The 24,486-nt window shown below is 46.6% G+C and overlaps 1 protein-coding gene across 2 annotated transcripts in view; it reads left to right on the top strand.

Annotated features, from left to right (window-relative positions):
* traf3ip1 (TNF receptor-associated factor 3 interacting protein 1) overlaps window positions 1-24,486 on the top strand; it is a 134,985-nt gene that overhangs the window by 13,082 nt on the left and 97,417 nt on the right. For both annotated transcript variants that reach the window (XM_067987954.1, XM_067987953.1), the window contains exons 2-4: window positions 6,011-6,079; window positions 14,352-14,513; window positions 16,786-16,935. In XM_067987954.1, coding sequence (XP_067844055.1) covers window positions 6,011-6,079; window positions 14,352-14,513; window positions 16,786-16,935 — 381 coding nt within the window. The remainder of the gene's footprint in view (window positions 1-6,010; window positions 6,080-14,351; window positions 14,514-16,785; window positions 16,936-24,486) is intronic.

Below are 24,486 nucleotides of genomic sequence, written 5' to 3'. Positions count from 1 at the left end.
TAGAGGAATAATATCGATAAAACTTGTCATGGAGGTGGGGGTGGGTGAGTTTGGAAGCTAGAGATGAGAAGTCTTGCATATCAGATTTTTTTTTTAGTACCAAATCTTGTCCGGGAGTGTGAGAGAAGTATTAGAACGGTCTTGCAGATATAGGAGCAAGTATTCAAGACTTGGGCTAACTTGAAACACAATTTCTGGCTCTATTTTAGTCATGTTTATATTTTTTCCTCCTGTAGTTGTTCATGTCTGTCTGCTGTGGTCTATGTGCCCTTTCAGTGAAATGCTTTTTTTGCCATTATGTTTTACACTACAATTTGCATGCTTGTGTATACTTTATTTTCTTGGTAATATGAACCATTTTCTTTATTGATTTTAAAAAGCTTGTCTGTCAAGACCAGTGGGGAATCTGTCAGCATTTCTCCTTCGACTTAAATTACTTTTTCATTTACCTTAATTTTCTTTGTGTTGGTTGGCATATTAATTGTAATTATTTTTGGCATTTTTAAGTCGATAAGTTTTTTTCCTGAAATGTCTGCACAATTTTTTTCAAAGTGTTTCACTCTGGACAAAGTCATTGCCCAATTCACACAAGAACAATAACTTGTATTTATGTAGCTCTTTTAATACAAAAAAAACTCAAGATATTAGAGATAGGCATATGTAAAATGAGCGTGGAGTCAGGGGGGTGACCAAAAGTTTGGTCCAAGAGATGGGTTTTGAGGAGAATTAATGAAGGGGAAGGGGGAGAGAGAGATGGAGAAGTTTAAGGATAGTCCAGACACTAGGGGCTCGAATTTAGCAGGCCCGCGGGTTCCCAGCGGGTGGTCCTCCGGGAGCGTGGAAAACGCGGACAGGTAATTGTGTGCGTCCACCACGCGATCGCGGGATAATTGGACCCATTAAGCCCTGCTTCCGGGTTCTGCGCTCCCCAGCTGCGTGCCGGCCGGCTGCGCATGCGCAGTACCGTCGACGCGATGTAGGAGCTCCAGTTAAAGGGGCAGTCTCCCAAAGCCCCTCCTGCTGCAAGCAAGAGGTCTGGGAGAATGGCTCAACAAAGGGGAAAGGCTGCGCCCCGTTTTTCAGATCTGGCACTGCAGCTGATGCTGGAGGGCGTGAGGAGGAGGAGGGAAACACTCTTCCCAGAGGATGGGCGCAAGTTCCCTGCCGCCGCAACCAGGAAGGCATGGGCAGAGGTGGCGGCGGAGGTGAGCAGCAGGGGCAACACCCCAAGGACTTGGGAGCAGTGCCGCAAGCGCTTCAATGACCTGACTAGGTCTGGCAAGGTGAGTACACCAACGCACCCTCCCACATCCCGTCCCCACCATCACGCCAAGCAGATCACAACCCCCTCCTGCACAGCCACCACTGCGCTCCATCAGCAATCCTCACAGCCACTCATTCACCATCCTCGCCGTGCACGCAAGTACCCACCGTCCCTGACCCCACCCGAACACTACCACACACCCCAATCCCCATGCAATGGGATGGGCACGTGGCCCACGCTTCCTCCCATCCGTTCCGCGCCACGCTCAACCCAACCACACCGATGCTCGATGCGTCTCACGATGCAAGACGCACCCACTCACACATCTGTGTTTTGCCTTCACAGGAGAAGAGGAGCAAGAACAACCGCGAAAGGGCACGCACCGGAGGTGGCCCGCCGCAAGTGGTGGAGCTCACCGACGCAGAGGTGGAGGCGCTCGACCTCGCCCGCACGCGACATTGCCTGTCGGTGGCCAATGGCGAGTGTGTCGCTGCCGAAACGGCCGGTAAGGGAAAGCTGACACTCAACACCCATGATCGCGAGTTACCGTCTCATCACCTGCCATCAGGCGCACTGTCAAGTTGGTCCACATGCCTCAAAGTGCCCTCTGTTCTCTTGCAGGTCCGTCTTTGGGTCAAGCGAGCGTGGAGGGCGATTCCTCAGAGGACATGGCGGTCTCTGAGGGTGCATCGTCACATCAGAGCCAACCATCCACCAGCGCAGAGACACGCACCTCGGTGGGTCCCCCTCGCCAACTAGTTGGGGTAGCACTTGGTGAGTCACTGCGCACGAGTGAGCATGAGCAGACCCTGATGGCAGGGGCAGCCGCGGAGGGTCCGCGACGGAGGGAGCACTCATCTCCAGGCTCTGCTCAGCCGGACCCAGATGCTGAACCCAGGGGGCCACCAGAGAAAAGAAGAGTCGTCGAGGGCCACCAGCTAATTGCTGAGGTGCTGGCAGAGGTGCCGCGCGCATTGTCCACAATAGCGCAGGCGATGGAGGAGTCCACCTCCTGAATGTGGGCATTGGTGGCGCAGGCACAGGAGGGTACCGGCGACACAGTGTCGCGGGTAGGTGCGGGACTGTCTGCGGTGGAGGACAGGCTGGCCTCCCTCGAGCGTCACGCACAGCTCCACTTCGAGTCCTTGCAGGCCCTCACAACGTCTGTACGGATTCAGGGTGAGCAACATTCCGACGCCACCAACAGGCTGAGGGATACACTAGGGGTGGCCTTGCAAGGCCTCACACATGCCATCCAAACTGCCGTCCAGCAGGGTGGAAGGGGTGATGTGGGCCGAGGCCAAGAGAGGGATGATGGTGACCGGGGACATGGAAGCGGGGACGCCTCTCAAGGCGTCCCCACGTCCCACCCGTCGCCCACCTCTCAACCAGCACCCGCAATGGTGCCTCCTCTCCAGGTGGCCGAGTCTGCCCCTGCCCCGGTGCAGGAGGAGCAGTCTGTGGAGGTGCCCTCACGGGCACCGAATCCCAGGGGCCGTCCGCCAAAAGCATCTACCCGGTCAATGCAAGAAGACGAGCAACCTGCCACTACCTCTGCTGGAGCCACAGGGGTAGCACCACGTAGGGGTTCCCGGAGAAGAATTGCAAAGGCCTTATAATCACAAAGGGAATACACCAGGGTGTTTATTATTTTGTACTTTGTTTCTTAAATGATGTCACATTCCAGATATTAAATAGTCTATTCTCACCACTCCTGCCACCTCTCATCCATTCTTCCGCGGCTTGTGCAATAGTTGCGTTCCGTGGAGGCCATCATGACGGCGAACACCTGCTGCCACCCATTGGGCACACTGCTGTGGGTGCAGGATTACTGGCAGCACTCTTCAGTGGAGGGGGCTGGTATGGCCGCTCGCCTGTGCAGGTGAGGAGATGCGAGCGCCTCGCAGTGTGTGACTCTAGGAGAACCGTTGACGTATGAGTGCGTCCCTGGCCCGGCGACCATCCCGGTGAGTCGCGGCTCGGCGCATGGGTCGTCCAACATCCTCTGGCGCGTCCTCCGCCTCCGCCTCCTCCTCCTCCTCCTCCTCCTCGCCCTCGCCTTCCTCAATGTGGGTGGCGGGTGTGGATGGGGCCTCCTCCAGCGGCACCCCTCTCTGTTGGGCCATGTTGTGCAGGGCACAGCAGACAACTATGATTCGTCCCACTCTGAATGGTGTGTATTGGAGCGCTCCCCCAGAACGATCAAGGCACCTGAAGCGCATCTTGAGAAGCCCTATGGTCTGCTCAATTGTAGACCTGGTAGCAGTGTGGCTGTCATTGTACCGACGCTCCGGCTCGGTGATGGGGTTCCTCAGAGGTGTCATGAGCCACGTGTGGAGGGGATACCCCTTGTCGCCGAGGAGCCAGCTGTTGCCGACGTTGGGTGCCTGCAGGATGGGCGGGACGGCGGACTCCCTGAGGACGAAGGCATCGTGGCAGCTGCCGGGGTATCTGGCGCACACGTGTAGGAATCTCTGGCGGTGGTCACAGATGAGCTGGGCGTTCATGGAGTGATACCCCTTCCTGTTGATGAACAGCCCTGGCTCATGCGGAGGTGCCCGTATTGCGATGTGGGTGCAGTCGATTACACCCTGCACCCGTGGGAAGCCGGCCATGGCATGGAATCCAACCGCCCTCTCCATCTGGCTGCGCTCGTCCATGGCGAAGTTGATGTAGTGGGAGGCCCTGCGGAACAACCCATCGGTGACCTGCCTTATGCACTTGTGTGCAGAGGACTGACAGACCCCGGTGATGTCCCCGGTGGCACCCTGGAAGGAACCGGATGCGAAGAAGTTGAGGGCAGTGGTGACTTTGACGGCGACAGGTAAGAAGATGCTGCTTGGTCCATCAGGGAGCAGCTCGTCGTTAAGGAGGCTGCAGATGTCGGCGAATACCTGGCGATTGACTCTGAGCCTCCGTATGCACTGCTCCTCGGAGAGGTCCATGAAGCTGAGCCTCGCTCTGTACACCCTGTGCGGAGGGTAGTGCCTCCTGCGACGCATCTCTCTCTGCGGTTGCCCTCCCTCCTGCTGTGCAGGTGGGTGTGCCGCAGCACCGTGTTGGGGGGCCCCACCTCTCCGAGGCGGACGGCGTGGACTGCGAGGCTGCTGGGGCTGGTCATCCTGTTCGTCCTCCGACGATGTCAACGCACCACCCATCTGGCAGGTGTTCGTGTGAGGGGTTGTGCAGGGTAGGTGGGTGGGTCCTCGGACTGGGGCTGCGGTTTCGTGTCGGTCTGTCCTCTGGCTTGGCGGGGGTTGGTGGAGGGCAGGGGTTGCCCTATGTGACGCGGTGGCCTCCTGCGTGGGTGAGGGCTGTCCCCCGTGGAGCGCACCTTGGCACCTGCCACAGGCTGCTGGCTGCAACACGCCTGGTTTGAAGGGTCCTGTTTCCCCCAGTGTGGGAAACTGACTGCTTTGAACCTAAAATCCCACACTTCCTCTTTTGACAGCTGCTTCAGCTCATTAACTGACCACAACGAGCAAGTTAAGTGCTCTCAAGTGGAACCCCGCTGGCTTTAATTGCCTGCGGGATTCCCACCAGCGGGGCTTTCGCGCGCAGCCCTGCACTTCAGCGCGGTACCCGGAAGTGGCCGGGATTTCGTCCGAATCCGGTCACGTGATCGGGATTTTCGGGGCCACCCCGCTGGTAACCCGCCGGAAACCCGACCCTAAAATCGAGCCCTAGGGCCCAGGCAGCTAAAGGCTTTACTGCTATTTATGGTGGGATGAAGGGAAGAGGGGGATATATAAAAGGTTGGAGTCAGAGTCATAAAGTTCAGGGAGGAAGAATATAGAGCTGAAGGCAATTACAGAAATAGGGTGGGGATGGCAGTGGATTGATTTAAAGGATGAAGATGAGAATGGATTGGGGTTTAAGCTCAGTGCAGGGTTGAACAGGATGCTGAGGTTGCAAACAATCTGATTCAGCCTGAGAGAGGTGGGGTGGGATTGGAGGGGGTGGGTAGAATCAGTAGCAAGGGAGTGTAATTCATATCTGGTCAAAGATGATGGTTTCTGTTTCAATGTTGTGCTAGACGATGTTGAGGCTCGTCGAAGACTGGATGTTAGAAAGCGGTCTGCCAGTGTCGGGACATTCGATTAATCGAGAAGTGGTGGAGAGGTACACCTGGGTTACAATAATCATTGGCATACAAGTGGAAGCTGTGACCCTATGTCTGTTGATGCTGTCACTGAGGGAAGCGTGTAGGTGAGGAAAAAGAGGGGGAACAAAGATCGATCGTTAGGTGACTGGGAAATGAAGGCACTACTGAAAATGATTTGGTTATCTTTGGATAAGTAGGATTGATTGGTATGATTAACTAAGGGCAGTCCCACCAGGCTGGACACTGGAGGTGAAGTGTTGGAGAAGGATGGCATGATCGCTGTGTTGAACATTGCAGAGAGGTCAAGGAGGAATGAAGCGTGTTCACAGAGGATTTCATTTGTGACTTTGATTAGGTTAATTTTGGCAATTTTATAAGGATGGATGCTGGATTAGAGGGATTTGAACATTGAGTTTCAGGAGAAAGGAGCATGGCGCTGGGAGGTGACATTCAAGAACCTTGGAGATCCTTGCTGATGGGGGGATGGGTGGTGAGCATGAAAGGGTTGAGAGTGGGTTTGATGAGGAGGGAGTATTGACAGCAGTTTTGAAGGGGAAACAGGGTGGTATCTGAGGAGGAGGAACCATTGATACTAGTAATGGTGAATAATTAATGTGTTCATGTCACTTTTCTATTTATAGGTTATAAGGACCACTGGGTTTTTGAAAGGACTGTATACAGAGTTTGAGATGAAATCTGATAATGTCAAGGTAAGTGGAAAGTAATTGTATGCATTGAAAAGAGTTTATACAGTAGGCTGATTAGACTAACTGATCAAAGAAAATGGTTAACTCTAGTGCAGTATAATTGACATGAGGGTTAATTCACTAATCCTCCATTCCAGGTGGGGCGCTGTGCAGGAAAGAGATAGGGCTACAACATTGTAGTGCTAATCCTCTCGCCTATGGTTCCATACAAAAGATTATTGGCAAAATGAGAGCGCACGGAATTGGGGGTAGCCTTTTGACTTGGGTTGGAAATTGGTTGGGAGATAGGTGACCGAGACTGGGGATAAAGGGTATGTACTCAGATTGGCAGGGTATGACAAGTGGTGTTCCCCATGACTGTTCTGGGGCCTCAACATTTCACCGTATTTATTAATGTCATGGATGAAGGAATAAAGAATTGTGTATCCAAGTTTGCTGATGACACTAAATTAGGAGGGGCAGTAAGTATTGCAGATGGAAGTAGGAAGTTGCAAAGTGACAGACAGATTAAGTGAGTGAGCAAAACTTTGGCAGATGGAGTTTAATGTGGGCAAGTGTGATGTCATCCACTTTGGACCCAAGAAAGATAAATCGGAGTATTTCTTAAATGGTGAGAAACTAGGAGCTGTAGAGGAGCAAAGAGATTTGGGAGTCCAAGTGCACAAATCATTTAAAGCTAGTAGACATTTACAAAAAGAAATCAAAAAGGCTAATGAAATGTTGGCCTTTATCTCAAGGAGGCTGGATTACAAAGGGGAGGAAGTTATACTTCAGTTGTATAAGGCCTTGATCAGACTCCATCTGGAGTACTGCATTCAGCTGTGGGCACCGCAGCTCAGGAAGGATATATTTTCCTTAGAGTGGGTGCAGCGCAGTTTCACCAGAATCTTTCTTTCCCTCTCTTTATTTCTCTTTCTGTATCTAATTTGACTCTGATACACCCTATTTCCTTCGTCATCATTTGTTCTGTTTCTTTATCCTTAAATTTAATTGGTTAAGGAGATAGACCATTGGACTTGACGTTCATGAGGTCTCAGGTGTCCCGTTGATGTTGCATGCCGTTATTAATTCCAGCAATTTGTGGTGCAAAAATATCACGATCTGAAGGGTGAGGTAAAAAATCTAATTCACGCTGCTTGCAATTTCTGGGCCAGGGTAACGAACCATCTATTGTCTCAGATCATTAACTTTTGGAAGAACCTGTTAATATACCAATCTCTTTGTCCCATCAGATCCAGTATGTTGCTGACCTATGAACCTGAGTTATGAGAAAAACATTTAACTTAAGAGCTACACTTTAATATAAATTATACAAAGATCCCTCTGTGGCAAAATTATTATAAAATAGAGAATCTTCTGACTCTGAACAAGCAATGCTACAGGAGATCAACTAGTATTGTAATTAAATTCTAAAATCAGGTAGAAGTTACAAGCTTATATTGTAAAAAGTTCGAGGAACTTAGGAACAGGAGTAGGCCATTTAGCCCCTCCGCCATTCAATGAGATCATGGCTGATCTGTGACCTAACTCCATATACCTGGCTTGGACCCACATCTTTTAATACCTTTGGTTAATAAAAATGTATCAGTCTCAGATTTAAAATTAACAATTGAGCTAGCACCAACTGCCGTTTGTGGAAGAGAGTTCCAAACTTCTACCACCCTTTGCGTCTAGAAGTGTTTCCTAACTTCACTCCTGAAAGTCCTGGCTCTAATTTTTAGTCCATGTCACCTAGTCCTAGACTCCCCAACCAGTGGAAATCGTTGCTCTTTATCTACCCTATCAGTTCCCCTTAATAGCTTGAAAATTTCGATCAAATCACCCCTTAATCTTCTAAATTCCAGGGAACATAACCCTAATCTCTCCTCATAATTTAACCCTTGGAGTTCAGGTATCATTCTAGTAAATCTACGCTGCACTGCCTCCAAGGCCAATATATCCTTCCTAAGGTGCGGTACCCAGAACTGAACACTGTACTCCAGGTGTGAGCAAAGCTATTTACCCACCAGAAACTCAAGGGAGTAAAAACTGATTTTAGTTTATATCTTAAAATCTTGACACATAGCAATTTACTGACTTAATGACCTGAATGTTAGGTAAATTCATAAGTAATGGTTACTTTTATTATATGTTATAAATCACTTCCATTGGGATTCTAGTGTGCTGTACTTTAATTTAAAACTTTGATACTTTGGTGATTTATTAGGTGTTTTCTGCTTAATGGTCAATTATCCTGTCGTTAGAAACATTTAAAGGTGTGGCATATAATAAATATTGTATTACTTTTCAGCACCCCTGCTGAGGATATTGTTTCTTTAGGTTTTTTTTTGAAGGTGTAAAGCTAGTCACAAACTGTTTTAAACCAAGCATCTTTGTTAAATTTATTGTTGCTTTTTAAACTTATTTAAGTTGTTTGTGGTGCACATGTTGTTAGTAAATGATATTGTTTGTGGTAATCTAGCCTTGTGTCTAGATCTTTTGTAAATGTGATTGTGGGAAAGTTGTGTGTTTCAATATTATAAACTTGGGAAGGGGGGTTTGGGGTCATTTAGGTGAGGGACGACAGTGCTGGGGAATGGAATACTTTCCCATAATGGGTGCCTATTGTCAGCTTCAATTTCTTCCAAGTCAGGGATAGCATAACCAGATGTAGAATAAAGCATTCTCAGCCTCCTGCAGCCTGAACCCATATTTCTTTTTCCACATCAGCTGTATTTATTATAGCCCTTGAATAAAACTATCAATTTGTGCTGAATTGTGGGCAGCTTTCTGCTGTGGACCCCATATAAAGACCCAGAAACTGGATTAAGACTTTGAGATGCTCAGCATTGGGCTGGAAATTGCTTTAAAAAGAACAGTGAGCTCAGCAACGTTCACCGTTGTTAATGGCGAAATCAAGGAGCAAGTTCTGGTGTTCGCACATACGCAGTGCAACGTGGAAATCCGGAACTTGCTCCTCGTGATTCGCCGGCGATATGACAGCTTGGACCAGCGCCAACTTGCTCTTCTGCCCAGCTGGAAAGTAACTAATATAGCCACACAACAGGTACGTTTAAAAATACTAGGTCTAAACTAAGTTTTAACAGCGCGGTAAGTCTTAATGACTGCCAAACAACTCAAAATTAACTTTTAAAAACGTGGAGTCTCGTTACTCCTTATTTTAATAGTTTCTGGTCATTAAAAACTTTTTTTAAAATTTAAAAACTTTTTTTTAACTTTTCCCTTCTGTCTCTCTTTATTTCGATTATTTTTTACCCTCTTTTTTGCTGTCTATAACTGTTTTTAGAAATGATTTTAGTATTGTACCTTTCACGTCCTGGATTTTATGTTGCAGCTTTCAGAAACTTTGCAGCTTGTCAAAAATGTTGCAATCTGATTGGTTGAGGGGAGACAGTGATCTCTCCATCTTCCATGGGTCCTAGCTTCATTGGAGCTAATGCTGGGCTCTTCTCTGCTTCCTATTAGAGGAAGTGCACGCAGTTAATGGGTTAGTATAAATCTATGAAGCGGCGAACACTGTTGGTTCGCCGCTCCGATCAATTTCTGGGCCATTATTTCACTTCATAGAGTCATAGAGTTATACAGCACGGATAGAGGCCCTTCGGCCCATCGTGTCCGCGCCGGCCATCAGCCCTGTCTACTCTAATCCCATATTCCAGCATTTGGTCCGTAGCCTTGTATGCTATGGCATTTCAAGTGCTCATCCAAATGCTTCTTGAATGTTGTGAGGGTTCCTGCCTCCACAACCCTTTCAGGCAGTGAGTTCCAGACTCCAACCACCCTCTGGGTGAAAAAGTTCTTTCTCAAATCCCCTCTAAACCTCCCACCTTTTACCTTGAATCTATGTCCCCTTGTTATAGAACCCTCAACGAAGGGAAAAAGCTCCTTAGTATCCATCCTATCTGTGCCCCTCATAATTTTGTACACCTCAATCATGTCCCCCCTCAGCCTCCTCTGCTCCAAGGAAAACAAACCCAATCTTCCCAGTCTCTCTTCATAGCTGAAGCGCTCCAGCCCTGGTAACATCCTGGTGAATCTCCTCTGCACCCTCTCCAAAGCGATCACATCCTTCCTGTAGTGTGGTGACCAGAACTGCACACAGTACTCCAGCTGTGGCCTAACCAGTGTTTTATACAGCTCCATCATAACCTCCTTGCTCTTATATTCTATGCCTCGGCTAATAAAGGCAAGTATCCCATATGCCTTCTTTACCACCTTATCTACCTGTTCCGCCGCCTTCAGGGATCTGTGAACGTGCACACCAAGATCCCTCTGACCCTCTGTCTTGCCTAGGGTCCTCCCATTCATTGTGTATTCCCTTGCCTTGTTAGTCCCTCCAAAGTGCATCACCTCGCACTTTTCCGGGTTAAATTCCATTTGCCACTGTTCCGCCCATCTGACCAACCCATCTATATCGTCCTGCAGACTGAGGCTATCCTCCTCGCTATTTACCACCCAATTTTTGTATCATCAGCGAACTTACTGATCATACCTTTTACATTCATATCCAAGTCATTAATGTAGACCACAAACAGCAAGGGACCCAGCACCGATCCCTGTGGTACCCCACTGGCCACAGGCTTCCAGTCACAAAAACAACCTTCGACCATCACCCTCTGCCTTCTGCCACTAAGCCAGTTTTGTATCCAAAGTGCCAAGGCACCCTGGATTCCATGGGCTCGTACCTTCTTGACCAGTCTCCTGTGGGGGACTTTATCGAAGGCCTTACTGAAATCCATGTATACCACATCCACTGCGTTACCCTCATCCACACGCCTAGTCACCCCCTCAAAAAATTCAATCAAATTAGTCAGACATGATCTTCCCTTGACAAAGCCATGTTGACTATCACTGATTAATCCTTGCTTCTCCAAGTGGAGACTAATTTTGTCCTTCAGAATTTTTTCCAATAATTTTCCTACCACTGATGTTAGGCTCACTGGCCTGTAGTTCCCCGGTTTTTCCCTACTCCCCTTCTTAAATAATGGTACTACATTAGCGGTTCTCCAATCCTCTGGCACATCCCCTGTGGCCAGAGAGGTTCTGAATAAATGTGTCAGAGCCCCCGCAATCTCCTCCTTTGCCTCACACAGTAGCCTGGGATACATTTCGTCCGGGCCTGGGGATTTATCCATTTTTAGGCCTGCTAAAACCGCCAATACCTCCTCCCGCTCGATATTAATATGTTCGAGTATATCACAGTCCCCCTGTCGTATTTCTCTGTCTACATCGTCCTTCTCCATAGTGAAAACAGATGCAAAAAATTAATTTAGAACCCCTCCTACATCTGCCGGCTCCACACACAGATTGCCATTTTTGTCCCTAATGGGCCCTATTTTTTCCCTAGTCATCCTCCTACCCTTAATATACTTATAAAACATCTTAGGATTTTCCTTTATTTTGCTCGCCAGTGTTATTTCATGGCCCCTCCTTGATCTCCTAATTTCTTTTTTAAGTATCCCCCTGCACTTTTTGTACTCCTCTAGGGCTTCCTCCGTCTTTAGCCTTTTGTATCTGCCAAAAGCCCTCCTTTTTTTCCTAATCCATTCTCGTATATCCCCTGACATCCAAGGTTCCCTGGAGTTCTTGGAACCACCCTTGACCTTTACGGGAACATGTTGCCATTGTATGGTCTCAATCTCCCTTCTGAAAGACTCCCATTGCTCCGATGCGGATTTTCCTACAAGCTGCTGATCCCAGTCCATTTTGGCCAGATCCTGCCTTATCCTATTAAAATCGGCCTTCCCCCAATTTAGAACCTTTATTTCCGGCCCCTCCCTGTCCTTTTCCATGACCACCTTAAATCTCACCGAATTATGGTCACTGTCACCAAAGTGCTCACCTACTAGCACTTCTTCCACTTGGCCGGCCACATTCCCTAGAATTAGGTCCAGTACCGCCCCCTCTCTTGTAGGACTTTCTACATGCTGGCTCAAAAAGCTCTCCTGGATGCACGTTAAGAATTTTGTACCCTCTAAGCCTTTTACACTCTGAGTATCCCAGTTAATATTGGGGAAGTTGAAATCCCCCACTATTATTACCCTATTATTTGCACAATTTTCTGAGATTTGCCTACAAATCTGTTCCTCTATCTCCCCCTGACTGTTTGTGGGCCTATAGTACACTCCCATCAAAGTGCTTGCCCCCTTTTTGTTTTTAAGCTCCACCCATATGGCCTCATTAGAGGAACCTGCTAATATATCATCCCTCCTTATGGCAGTAATTGATTCTTTAATTAATATTACAACCCCCCCTCCTCTTATACCTCCCCCTCTGTCTCGCCTGAAGATTCTGTACCCCGGAATATTGAGCTGCCAGTCTTGCCCCTCCCTCAACCATGTCTCTGTGACAGCAACAATATCATACTCCCATGTGTTTATCAACACCTTCAGTTCATCCACCTTATTCGCAAGACTCCTTGCATTAAAATAGATGCCATCCAGCCTTGCCCTCACATATTTGCCCTGTCTTCCAAGCTGACTTGTTTTTTTCTCTATATTTGGCTGCACATCACCCCCTATTGTAGCTCCACTCTGTATCCCATCCCCCTGCCAAGTTAGTTTAAACCCCCCCCAACAGTGCTAGAAAACCTCCCCGCAAGGATATTTGTCCCGCTCTGGTTCAGGTGCAACCCGTCCGACTTGTACAAGTCCCACCTTCCCCAGAAGCAGGCCCAGTGATCCAGGAAACTGAAACCCTCCCTCCTGCACCAACTCTTTAGCCACGCATTCATCTGTTCTATCCTCCTATTTCTATACTCACTAACATTTGCGTTAGGCTCTCTTAGAACTTAGAACACTTAAAACTGTCAGGTTGACATTATTGCATTAGTCTGAGTTGGATTTGAATCCTAGTTCCAGAGAAGAAAGGACTGTGTTTACCAGTCTCCTAAAAAGTTGTTTTCTATTCAAATAGGCATCTAGTCCTTTTTTTTAATCCCCCTTTTGCAGGTTGCATGGATAGCTTATGGAGACATCGCTCCTTCCCTGAGAGCCTAACGCAAATGTTTTTATCGGTACTATTTAATCAGTTCAGTACATTTTTGCTTGATGCAATGCCAAGAAGAGAGTTCCAGAGTGAGTGGCATTTGTTACCTAGAAACAGTGCAGTGATTGCAAACAAGATTTACTTATGACGGAACTGAAAAAACAAACTTCACCCTTTAATATCTGATTGTAAAATGATTGCTTAAAGGGTCAGCTGTCTCATACTTAAGTTTTTTAATTTTTGCAGTGAGTTAGCCATTATTTCAAAATTATAGTAGATGAACGTACAGGCCCAAATATGTTTGGAAAGTTCATACTTTAAATTGTGATTTGTGCAACAATTTTGATTTTGTTCACTCAAAAAATGTTCAATAAATTTCAATTGCTGCTTTTGCGAGTTTCTGAAAGCATCTACCTGTGGGAACTGAACAAGCTAGAACCTTCTCTAGAAGCGGGAGTGTTTCTCATTTCTGTTTTGTCATAGCAGTGGCCAGTATCATGTCCAAGGGTAAAATATAGGCCATGATTTGAGTTCTTCTCTCTGTTGTATTTTGTGGTTGTTGCTTCTCTGATCTTGCCTCCCTCGTTGCTCCAAAGCTCCAGATATGACACCCTATGTATTTTTCTACCTCCCTGCATTATCGGTATTGAAATCAAGATTTATTGCATGGTTTTTCCTTTTTTAATTTGTTCTTTCCCAGGACTTCAAATTGTGGAATTCTTGATCTCCCTTTGTCTTTCCTTTCTGCTTAAATCTGCACCATAGACCTTGGCCTTTCACTCTAGTTTTTCAATTTAAAAATAAATGTTCAAGTGTATGTATGTCAGCTTGGCTTGGTGGTAGTGATATCATGCCTCAGTCAGAAGGTTGTGCATTTAAGCCCCACTCCAGGACTTGAGCACATAATCTAGGCTGACACTTCAGTGCAGTATTGAAGGAGTGCTGCTTTGTTGGAGGTGCCATCTTTTGGATAAGATGTTAAATTGAGGCCCCATCTGCTTGTTCAGGAGGATGCAAAAAAAATATTTGAAAAGGAGAAGGGAGTTCTCCTTGTGTCCTATTTATCCCTCAACTAATGTCACCACAAAAAAAACTGGTTATTTATCTCACTTGCTACGTGCAAATTGGTTGCCATGCTTGCCTGCATAACATTCACTATCCTGGTTGTGAAAGGTACTATATCTATCTGCAAATTTGTTCTTTTCCTTTGGTAGGTACAGATATTATAAGTTGAAAGTTGCAACTTTAGTTTACCCAACTAATTTATTTTCCTTTGTTTTCTTGTTAGGATAAAGATGCTAAAATTGCATTCCTGCAAAAGGCTATTGATGTAGTGATGATGGTGTCTGGTGATCCCTTGTCTGTGAAACCTGCACGTGTGGTGGCGGGTCATGAACCAGAGAAAACTAATGAGCTCTTGCAAACTATTGCAAAATGCTGTGTTAACAAGGTAAATGTTTTGGAGGGAAACATCCTGGGTTTGTGAAAGAACCAAAATGGGTAGCCTGCACCCATTTTTTTTAGGTACTCATCAAGGGGAGGGAGGTTGCGGTGGGGGGAGGGAGGAAATGAGCATTTCTCTGCTTTTGGCATTCATTGTCAGTATTGAGCAGTTTTGCGGAAATTATGACATAAATTAGACAGAGTTCGGTTTCCTCTTCGCTACTCTAATGTGTTCTTACCGCAGTCTTGCAGTCATCCTGCATCACTGTGACATTTCCATTATCCACTCTAGCTATCCTTGTGTCTTCTCCAAGACTGCCAATTAAGTTTTGGAGGAGCACTTCAACAGCAAGATATGTAGAAATGGTCCAGCTACTATTTGAATTGCACTCTGCGGGATATATTTATGCACATTAGTTCTTTAGGTATCTACACACTCCACAATTGTCTTTGGTGAACCTTTCATGATTCTTGTCATTCCATAATACAACACCAAAGTAAAGGAAATCAACATAGAGCATCGGGTAATCGTGGGAAAAACAGTAAGTGGTAAAAGAAGAGCACTGGAGGGGAAAAACTATATATATTTAAAAAGGTTGAATTCCTCAACAACCTTCACCATGGTTGTTTTTAACAACCAGTCAGACCACAGAATAGTGCTTGGTCAAGTTACTGCTGTAGCTCCTTTTAAAATTGTTTTTAAAAAGTGACAAATAACGGAGTTACTTCACAGTTTTACGTGCTTTTTTTAATTCATTCATGGGATGTGGGTGTCGCTGGCAAGGCCAACATTTATTGCCTATCCTTAATTGCCCTTGAGAAGGTGGTGGTGAGCTGCCGCCTTGAACCGCTGCAGTCCGTGTGGTGAAGGTACTCCCACAGTGCTGTTAGGTAGGGAGTTCCAGGATTTTGACCCAGCGCAGATGAAGGAACGGCAATATATTTCCAAGTCAGGATGGTGTGCAGCTTGGAGAGGAACGCGCAGGTGGTGGTGTTCTCCTGTGCCCGCTGCTCTTGCCCTTCTAAGTGGAAGAGGTTGCGGATTGGGGAGGTGCCTTGGCGAGGTAGAAGAAGCTTTGGCGAGTTGCTGCAGTGCATCTTGTAGATGGTGCACACTGCAGTCACAGTGCGCCGGTGGTGAAGGGAGTGAATGTTTAGGGTGGTGGATGGGGTGTCAATCAAGCGTGCTGTTTTGTCCTGCATGGTGTCGAGCTTTTTGAGTGTTGGTGGAGCTGCACTCATCCAGGCAAGTGGAGAGTATTCCATCAAACTCCTGACTTGTGCCTTGTAGATGGTGGAGTCAGGAGGTGAATCACTCGCCACAGTATTTATGTGGCTGGTCCAGTTAAGTTTCTGGTCAATGGTGACCCCCCAGGATGTTGATGGTGGGGGATTCGGCGATGGTAATGCTGTTGAATGTCAAGGGGAGGTGGTTAGACTCTCTGTTGTTGGAGATGGTCATTGCCTGGCACTTGTTTGGTACGAATGTTACTTACCTACTTATCAGCCCAAGCTTGGCTGTTGTCTTGCTGCATGTGGGCATGAACTGCTTCATTATCTGAGGGGTTGCGAATGGAACTGAACATTGTGCAATCATCAGCGAACATCCCCACGTCTGACCTTATGATGGAGGGAAGGTCATTGATGAAGCAGCTGAAGATGTTGGGCCTAGGACACTGCCCTGAGGAGCTCCTGTGGCAATGTTCTGGGGCTGAGATGATTGGCCTCCAACAACCACTATCATCTTCCTTTGTGCTAGGTATGACTCCAGCCACTGGAGAGTTTTCCTCCTGATTCCCATTGACTTCAATTTTACTGGGGCTCCTTGTTGCCACACTCAGTCAAATGCTGCCTTTTTGTCAAGGGCAGTCACTCTTTCCTCACCTCTGGAATTCAACTCTTTTGTCCACATTTGGACTAAGGCTGCAATGGGGTTTGGTCTGCTCGTGATAAATGAGCAATCACGCTTTGGGAATTTAGGGGGAAAGCTTCAGAAATATTTGGAATTGGTAGAAAAATCACATTGATTTTTTAAATTTCAAAATAAGACTGGGAAACCAGGAAATTTTACATCATGTCCTTTTCAACCATTTTTTTTGAAGGATTTAAATAGTACAATCCCCAGTTAGAATCTTTCTCCTAAAGATTAAAAATGGAACCCAGAAGTGGCTCAAAAATAATAGACCATATAGACCATAGTGGATCACTGACCATTTCAGTTTTGTGTAGAGAAGTGGAGTTAAGAGCAATATTAATTCATTTTGTTTCCTGCTCCCCAGCTTTCCAGCGATGATTCTGTGAGGAGGGTCCTTGCTGGAGAAAAGACAGATCTTAAAGCAAAAGCACTGTCCAGTTCCAAATCTCAGGGCAAAGAAAACAGAGAAAAAAAAGATGATGAGCGCAAGAGGCAGAGGGACAAAGAACAGGAGGTAACAACCCCTGGCTGCAGTGCGTCACTCGGGATGTACAATATACTGATCTTTTACAAATATTTTTTTGAAGTGGTTAGGATAAACCAATATGACCAAAATTATTAATCAAAAGGAAGCAACCCTGGAGTCCCATTGTGCCCTTTAAAGACAAAGATGAACATGAGTTAAGAGAGTTGTGTGATTAGTATAATCGGCATTAGGTATTATTGTACACAGTAAATCATTAAAGGGGCTTTCCACTGTCCACTATTTATAGTGAAATCATAAAACCATTTGAAAAGAACATGTTTGTGGCTTCACTATTAACGGTGTCTCTTCTTGTACCTACCTTAGTAACTGCGCTTTGTAAAGAAACTTGTTGGATGTGAAGCTTTGAAATGTTAAAATAAGGGAATTGATGAGAGCATAGGTAAACTAGGATTCATAGAATCATAAAAATTACAGCAGAGAAGGAGGCCATTTGGGCCACCATGCCCATGTCAGTCCTAGCTCGTCTACTGCAGCAATCTGCTGTAATCTCATTTCCATGCTCATTCCCTGTATCCATTTATATTCTTTTTCAAATACCTAACTAGTTTTCTTTCCAATTTAAACATCTGTCTCATAATCCACGTATGGTATTAACCTTCTGAGGGGGAGAAAAAATCTTGTAACTTCCTCTCTCATTCTTATAACCCTGTCTTGACCCTTTGTTACTAATTCTGCCACCAATGAAAACAATCCTTCAGTATGCCCCCCAAATTTTTCATAATTTTAAAAATCTCCGTTGGATTCCTCCTGTGATCTCCTCTGTTTCAGTGAATAATGTCTCAATTTTTCAAATGTAAGGAATCTTACAACACCAGGTTATAGTCCAACAAATTTATTTTAAAATCACAAGCTTTCGGAGATTATCTCCTTCGTCAGATGAAGGAGATAATCTCCGAAAGCTTGTGATTTTAAAATAAATTTGTTGGACTATAACCTGGTGTTGTAAGATTCCTTACATTTGTCCACCCCAGTCCATCACCGGCATCTCCACATCAATTTTTCAAGCCTTTGTTCATAATTATAACTTCTCATTTCTGGTTTTATTCTAGTGAATCTCCACTTCTCATGGCTTTAATATCCTTCCTATAATTGGGTGCCCAGAACTACTTGCAGAACTCTAACTGAAACCTAAACAACGTCTTGTACAGATTTATTATAATTTCCTTATGCCCTTTACTACCTGTGCTCCCACCATCAAAGATTAAATATTTCTAACTCCAACTCTTCTTCCATTCTGTTAAATATTTTGCCATTTTGGGTCCAGTTCCTTTTATTGTGCTTTTCCAAAATGTGCTACTTCACATTTCTGTGTATTGAACTACATCTGCCATCTATCTGCTTCTCTGCTAATCAATGTCCTTCTATTCTCCTGCATTCTTTCTCAGTTAGCAATGCCCCTAGTTGTATAATTTTGCCCACCCCTACTGCTCTCCAAGAATTCTGCGTTCCTCCAACTCAGACCTCCTGCATCCCCCACTCCCTTCACCTCAGCATTGGCAGCCATACCTTCAGCTGTTTAAGCCCATAGCTCTGGAATTCCCTCCTGAAACTTCTCTGCCTCTCTACTTCTCTCCTCTCTTTAAGACGCTCTTTAAAACCTACCTCTTTGACCAAGCTTTTAGTCACCTGGCTTAATGTATCCTCCTTTTGAATCAGTGTCATTTTTTGTCTGATAACGCTCCTGTAAAGTGCCTTGGGACGTCTCACTACGTTAAAGTTGCTATATAAATGTAAGTTGTTATTCTTTCAGCCATCATGATTAAATCGGGTGAAAGTGATATCTTTGCTACTTGTAAAGCAGAAATTGTTTTAAGAAAATGCCATAATCTATTGCCTATAATGTCCTGAAGTGGCGTAACCCGCAAGTTACACTGAAATTTATACTGAACTTTCTGTCGCCAAGTCACACTGAAATTTACACCGATCTTTTCATCAGCGAGTTATGCTGAAATTTCCTGAAAATCTCATTAGCATATGCCGGAACGGTAAAGCCAGTGTAAAACAAGTGGAAATCAGTATAAACAATTGGGGACCAAGGAAAGCCTCGACCGTACACCATTTTCCTTCTTTATGTCCCACTTTATGCATGAAAATTAAAGTTTGAAGGCATCAAACCATCATTGCATAGAATGTAAAGCACTGAAACAGGCCATTCGGCCCAACAGGTCCATTCCAGTGTTTATGCTCCATACGAGCCTCCTCCCTCCCTACTTCATCTAACCCCATCAACATATTGTTCAATTCCTTTCTCCCGCCTATTGATCTAGCTTCCCCCTTAAATGCATCTATGCCAGTCGCCTCAACTACTCCTTGTGGTAGCGAGTTTCATATTCTAACGACTCTCTGGGTGAAGAAGTTTCTCCTGAATTCCCTATTGGATCTATTAGTGAGTATCTTACATTTATGGCCCCCTAGTTCTGGTCTCCGCAACTGGAAACATCTTCTCCACATCTACGCTATCAAACCCTTTCATAATCTTAAAGACTGCTATTGGGTCACCCCTCAATCTTCCCTTTTCTAGAGAAAAGAGCCCCAGCCTGCTCAATCTTTCCTGACAGGGATAACCTCTCAGTTCTGGTAGCGCCCGAGTAAATCTTTTTTGCATCTTCTCCAGTGCCTCCATATACTTTATATAATAAGGAGACCAGAACTGTTCACAGTACTCCAAGTGTGGTCTAACCAAGGTTCTATACAAGTTTAACATATTTTCTCTGCTTTTCAATTCTATCCTTCTAGAAATCAAACCTAGTGCTTGGTTTGCCTTTTTTATGGACTGTGTCGCTACTTTTAGCGATTTGTGTTTCACACCTCACACGCACCTCTGCTCCTCTACCCCATTTAGGGGTAAATTTTAACCCCCAAGAACGGGTGTGCTGGGGGTGTATGGGCAGTGAAAATGCTAAGTTTTCGCACCAGGATTGCATCCCGGCTCCAACCCGCCTACTTCTGGGTTTAACCCAGGCAGATTTGTATGCCTGTGGAGAGCAGACACCAGGAAGTCTTGCCCCCACTTAAAAGGGCAATGTACCTCATTGAGATACTTGAGGCACTTAATATTTTCTGTATTGTACAATTAAAACAAATTTAACCTTACCTGTTCAGGTTTCCCATCGCCTCCGAATCACGTCAGGTGAAAGCAGGTGGAAAGGGCCGGATCCATGAGGTGAGTGCCTTTATTGCACTGCTTGTGGGTCGGAGGAGCAGGAGTGCTTCATCCAGGCCCAACAAGCTTACTTGGTGACAGGACCCCCGTAATCAGCCACCCACCCCCCCTCCCCACAAACTTCGGATGCTGGTGACCCTTCCACCCCCACCCCACACTCCTGATCCCCGATGCTGACTGACCCCTCCCTCCCCCGATCCCTGATTTCTTTGTTTATCAGTAAATTTTCCCAGTTTATTTTCCCAAGTGCCATTTTCATCCCCCTAAAATCAGCTTTTTTTCCCCAATTTGTTATTTTGGTCTTTGTCTTAAACCTTATTATGTTGTGATCGCAATTGACTACATATTCCCCTACGCTTACTTCTCTTATCTCTTCTAGTTCATTTCCCATTACTAGGTCTAACAATGCTTCCTCTGTTGGGCTTTTTATATATTGGGTAAGAAAAGAGTCCTGCACGCATTGTAAAAACTTCATTCCCTGTACTCGTTTACCTCAGTGGTGGGGAAGCTTTTGGAAACAATAATCCGGGACAAAATTAATAATCACTTGGACAAATGTGGATTAATAAAGGAAAGCCAGCACAGATTTGTTAAAAGCAAATAGTGTTTAACTAACTTGATTTAGTTTTTGATGAGGTAACAGAGAGGGTTGATGAGGGCAATATGGTTGATGTTGTGTATATGGACTTTCAAAAGGCGTTTGATAAAGTGCCACAAAATAGGCTTGTCAGCAAAATTGAAGACCATGGAATAAAAGGGGCAGTGGCAACATGGATACGAAATTGGCTAAGTGACAAGAAACAGAGAGTAGTGGTGAATGGTTATTTTTCAGACTGGAGGAAGGTGTACAGTGGCATTCCCCAGGGGTCGGTACTAGGACCACTGCGTTTTTTGATATATATTAATGACTTGGACTGGGTGTACAGGGCACAATTTCAAAATTTGCAGGTGACACAAAACTTGGAAGTGTAGCAAACAGTGAGGAGGATAGTAATAGACTTCAAGAGGACGTAGACAGGCAGGTGGACACATGGCAGATGAAACTTATCACAGAGAAGTGCGAAGTGATACATTTCGGCAGGAAGAATGAGGAGAGACAATATAAACTAAATGGTGCAATTCTAAAGGGGGTGCAGAAACAGAGAGACCTGGGGGTATATGTGCACAAATCTTTGAAGGTGGCAGGACAGGTTGAGAAAGTGGTTTAAAAAAGCTTGTGGGATCTTGGGCTTTATAACTAGAGGCATAGGGTACAAAAGCAAGCAAGTTATGTTGAACAAAACACTGGTTCAGCCACAATTGGAGTATTGTGTCCAGTTCTGGGCACTGCACTTTAGGAAGGATGTGAAGGCTTTAGAGAGGGTGCAGAAAAGATTTACTAGAATGGTTCCAGGAATGAGGGACTTCAGTCATGTCGATAGACTGGAAAAGCTGGGGTTGTTCACCTTAGAGCAGAGAGGGTTAAGAGGAGATTTTAAAGAAGTGTTAAATAATGAAGGGTTTAGCTAAAGTAAATGAAGAGAAACTGTCCCTGTTGGCTGAAGGGTCGGAAACCAGAGGACACAGATTTAAGGTGATTGGCAAAATAATGCTTCCGCTGCCTGGACCAGTCTGAAGGAGCCCTGTGATACTCCCCTGAGTTGGTGGGCAGATTCGTGGTGGTATGCTGTATGCTACACAACTTCGCCATCATGATGAACCAGCCTTTGCCGTCAATGATTGGAGAAGACCCTGAGGAGGAGGAGGAGGAGGAGCAGCCGGAAGAGGAAGTGAGGAAGACGCAAGGATGCAACAGGAACCACACGCCTTGCCTGCAAGGGCTCTGCGTGCTCCCCTGATCCGTGCCCGCTATCAATAATGTGAACTACACCCCCCCCCCCCCAATTCACCAACAGTCCTACACTCCCCACCTTTCCGCTCCCACAAGACAATCAAATCGCCCTCCATCTGATTATACATTGGTTTCCCTTTCAGCTCATCGCACAAATAAAAGCCACCACCAAATGCAAAATCAAAGTCTCATTTATCAACGAATAAATAAAATTATGCAAACATAACAGAACTATTCATCCTTGTACATTCGCTTAGTGTCTGTTGTTCGAGTGCCTTTACCTATCCTAGTGCTCCTACGAGGTGCTTCCCCAGTGGTTGGAGCATGGGTAGTGGGAGGCTGCTGGCCTTCAATGGAGGAGCGTGCAGATGGCTTTGGAGGATGACCTCGAGCAGCTCTGGGCCGGGAGAGCCCGGCTTCAGACTGCAGCATCTCAGCATGGGCTGCAGCAGTCTGGCCTGGCTGGCCGATAGGCAACAACAGGGGCAATGGTGGAGTGGCAGGGGTGGGAGCAGGAAGGCTGTCATCCTGAGCGAGGACAGCAGGTCTGGCTGCCATGGCGCCACTGCCACTCTCCCGGGGCGGCGCCTCAGCAATCCTGGTGATCAGCTGGAGAATGGATTGCTGGAGTGCTGTGATGCCCTGGAAGCCCCGTTCCACATTGCTCCCTAGACCCATGATAGCAGCAGTCTGAGCTCCAAATGCAGCAGTCAGACCTTGGATGGCAGATGTTTGTGCTGCAATCGAAGCTGTGACATCAGTCATCAGACGCTGCATCATGGTGGGTTCCACAGGTGCGCTGATGGAGGTGACCATGTTGGAAAGGATGAGCTCTAACCTCTGCGCAAAGCCTTGTGCCAAGTTGGAGCTGGACTCCTCCATGCCCCTTCTCGTTGTGCACAGGCTTTCTGGCAGGCTTTCCAGTGCCCCAAGCATTTGGTGGTGTACGCCCATCAGCTGTCTTCTGTAGCCTGGCCCATCGAAGTCCTCATCTGACTCCTCTGCAGCAGAACTAGTGACCGATCTCGCCCTCCAGCGAGCTGGCACCTGTGGAATCTGTTCCCCCCGCCCCGGCTCCTGCGCACTTGTGCTAGGTGTCTCACCATGTGCAGATCCCTCCTCTGACCTAGCCTCTAAAGGACGCGCAGTGTCAGTCTCTGAGCTGGTGGAAGCAAGTGTCAGATCGAGTGACGGTGTGGCCTCAGTGTCCAACTCCTCCTCCTCTGACGATGCCGCCATGTGTTCTTGGGTTTCTGAAATGACAAAGGGAAACAGGTTGAGTTGTGGAGTGGGAGAGGAGCGAGTAAGACGTGGGTGCCGACAGCATCTGCAGCACGTGAGTCAGAAAAGATTTTGGGAGGAGGGAGATGTGGAAGAGGAGAAGAAGCATTAAATATGCAGAGACCCCCTTCATCGGGACCTCCAGGGCAGCATGTTGTCACAGCTGCAGCGATGGCCCGCCCAATGATCTGAAGCACTGTCTCCTCTGGGCAGGGTGAGGCGGGGTGGGGGGGTGTGGTGAAGATGTGGAAGTGTGCCTGTCCACCCTCAGGTCCCTCCTGCTGCTGACTGTTATGCACCACCTTCTCTTGCAAGACAGAGGATAGTGTTTCAGTGAATATCCTGCAAGGTGTGGGTGATGTGCCTGTCATGGTCGAATAGTTGCCAGTTGGTGTGACCTGTGAGTGGTGGTTATGTGGCCTGCAAGTGTGAGATGTGTGGGTGAGATGCAGCATGCCGAGTGCAGCATTGTGTATGGATGGGCGGTGTTTGTTGGTTGGTAGGTGGGTGATGGAGTGTGATGCGTGGAGCAGTGGTGCAGTTGATGGGATGTGCCACTTGACACTTGCAGTCACTCACCTTGACCACTCAAATCATTGAACTTCTTTCAGCACTGCACCCACGTGCTTGATGCAATGCTCCTGGTGTTGACTTCCTGCGCCACAGCCTGCCAATGCCTGCGGAGCTGCAGTCTGGAGGGTCTCCTGCCACCCTGTGGGTACATGTTGGCTCTACTTTCGTCTACCGCTTCCACCAGGGTCTTCAGTGCATCATCGGAGAAGCGTGGAGTCCTCTCTCGAGCCCGTCCTGCTATCCTCGTGGCCATTTTTCCCTTTTCCTAGTAAGCTGTGAACCTGCCGTTTGAAATGTGCACATGCACCTTTTAAGAGGTGCAGGCTGTTGATGACGTGCGCTGTGCACGCCCCATTTCCAACTTCCTCATTCTCCATTCATCCTCTCAGCAGCACTGGTAATGCTGGCTGCATGGAGATATGATAAGTAGCAGGCAGCATGAAGTTCACTTGCTGCCTGCGTAGGGGCGATCAGACGCGGGGTACGAGCGCATCACGCTACCCCTGCCCGAAAACGGCCCTTATCGAATTTTTTCCCCTATGATTCTATCTCTTCTTGCCAGTTTATTTGGGATAGTTAAAATCTCCCATGATTATTCTATGTCCTTTACTCATTTCACGTATTTCCTTACATATTTCTTCCTCCACCTCCTTTCCCCTATTAGGTGGTC

Source organism: Heptranchias perlo, chromosome 7 (genome assembly GCF_035084215.1).
Source record: "Heptranchias perlo isolate sHepPer1 chromosome 7, sHepPer1.hap1, whole genome shotgun sequence".
Classification (NCBI taxonomy): Eukaryota; Metazoa; Chordata; class Chondrichthyes; order Hexanchiformes; family Hexanchidae; genus Heptranchias; species Heptranchias perlo.
The sequence above is the reverse complement of the archived record's forward strand: the minus strand, read 5'-3'. Positions and strand labels throughout refer to the sequence as shown.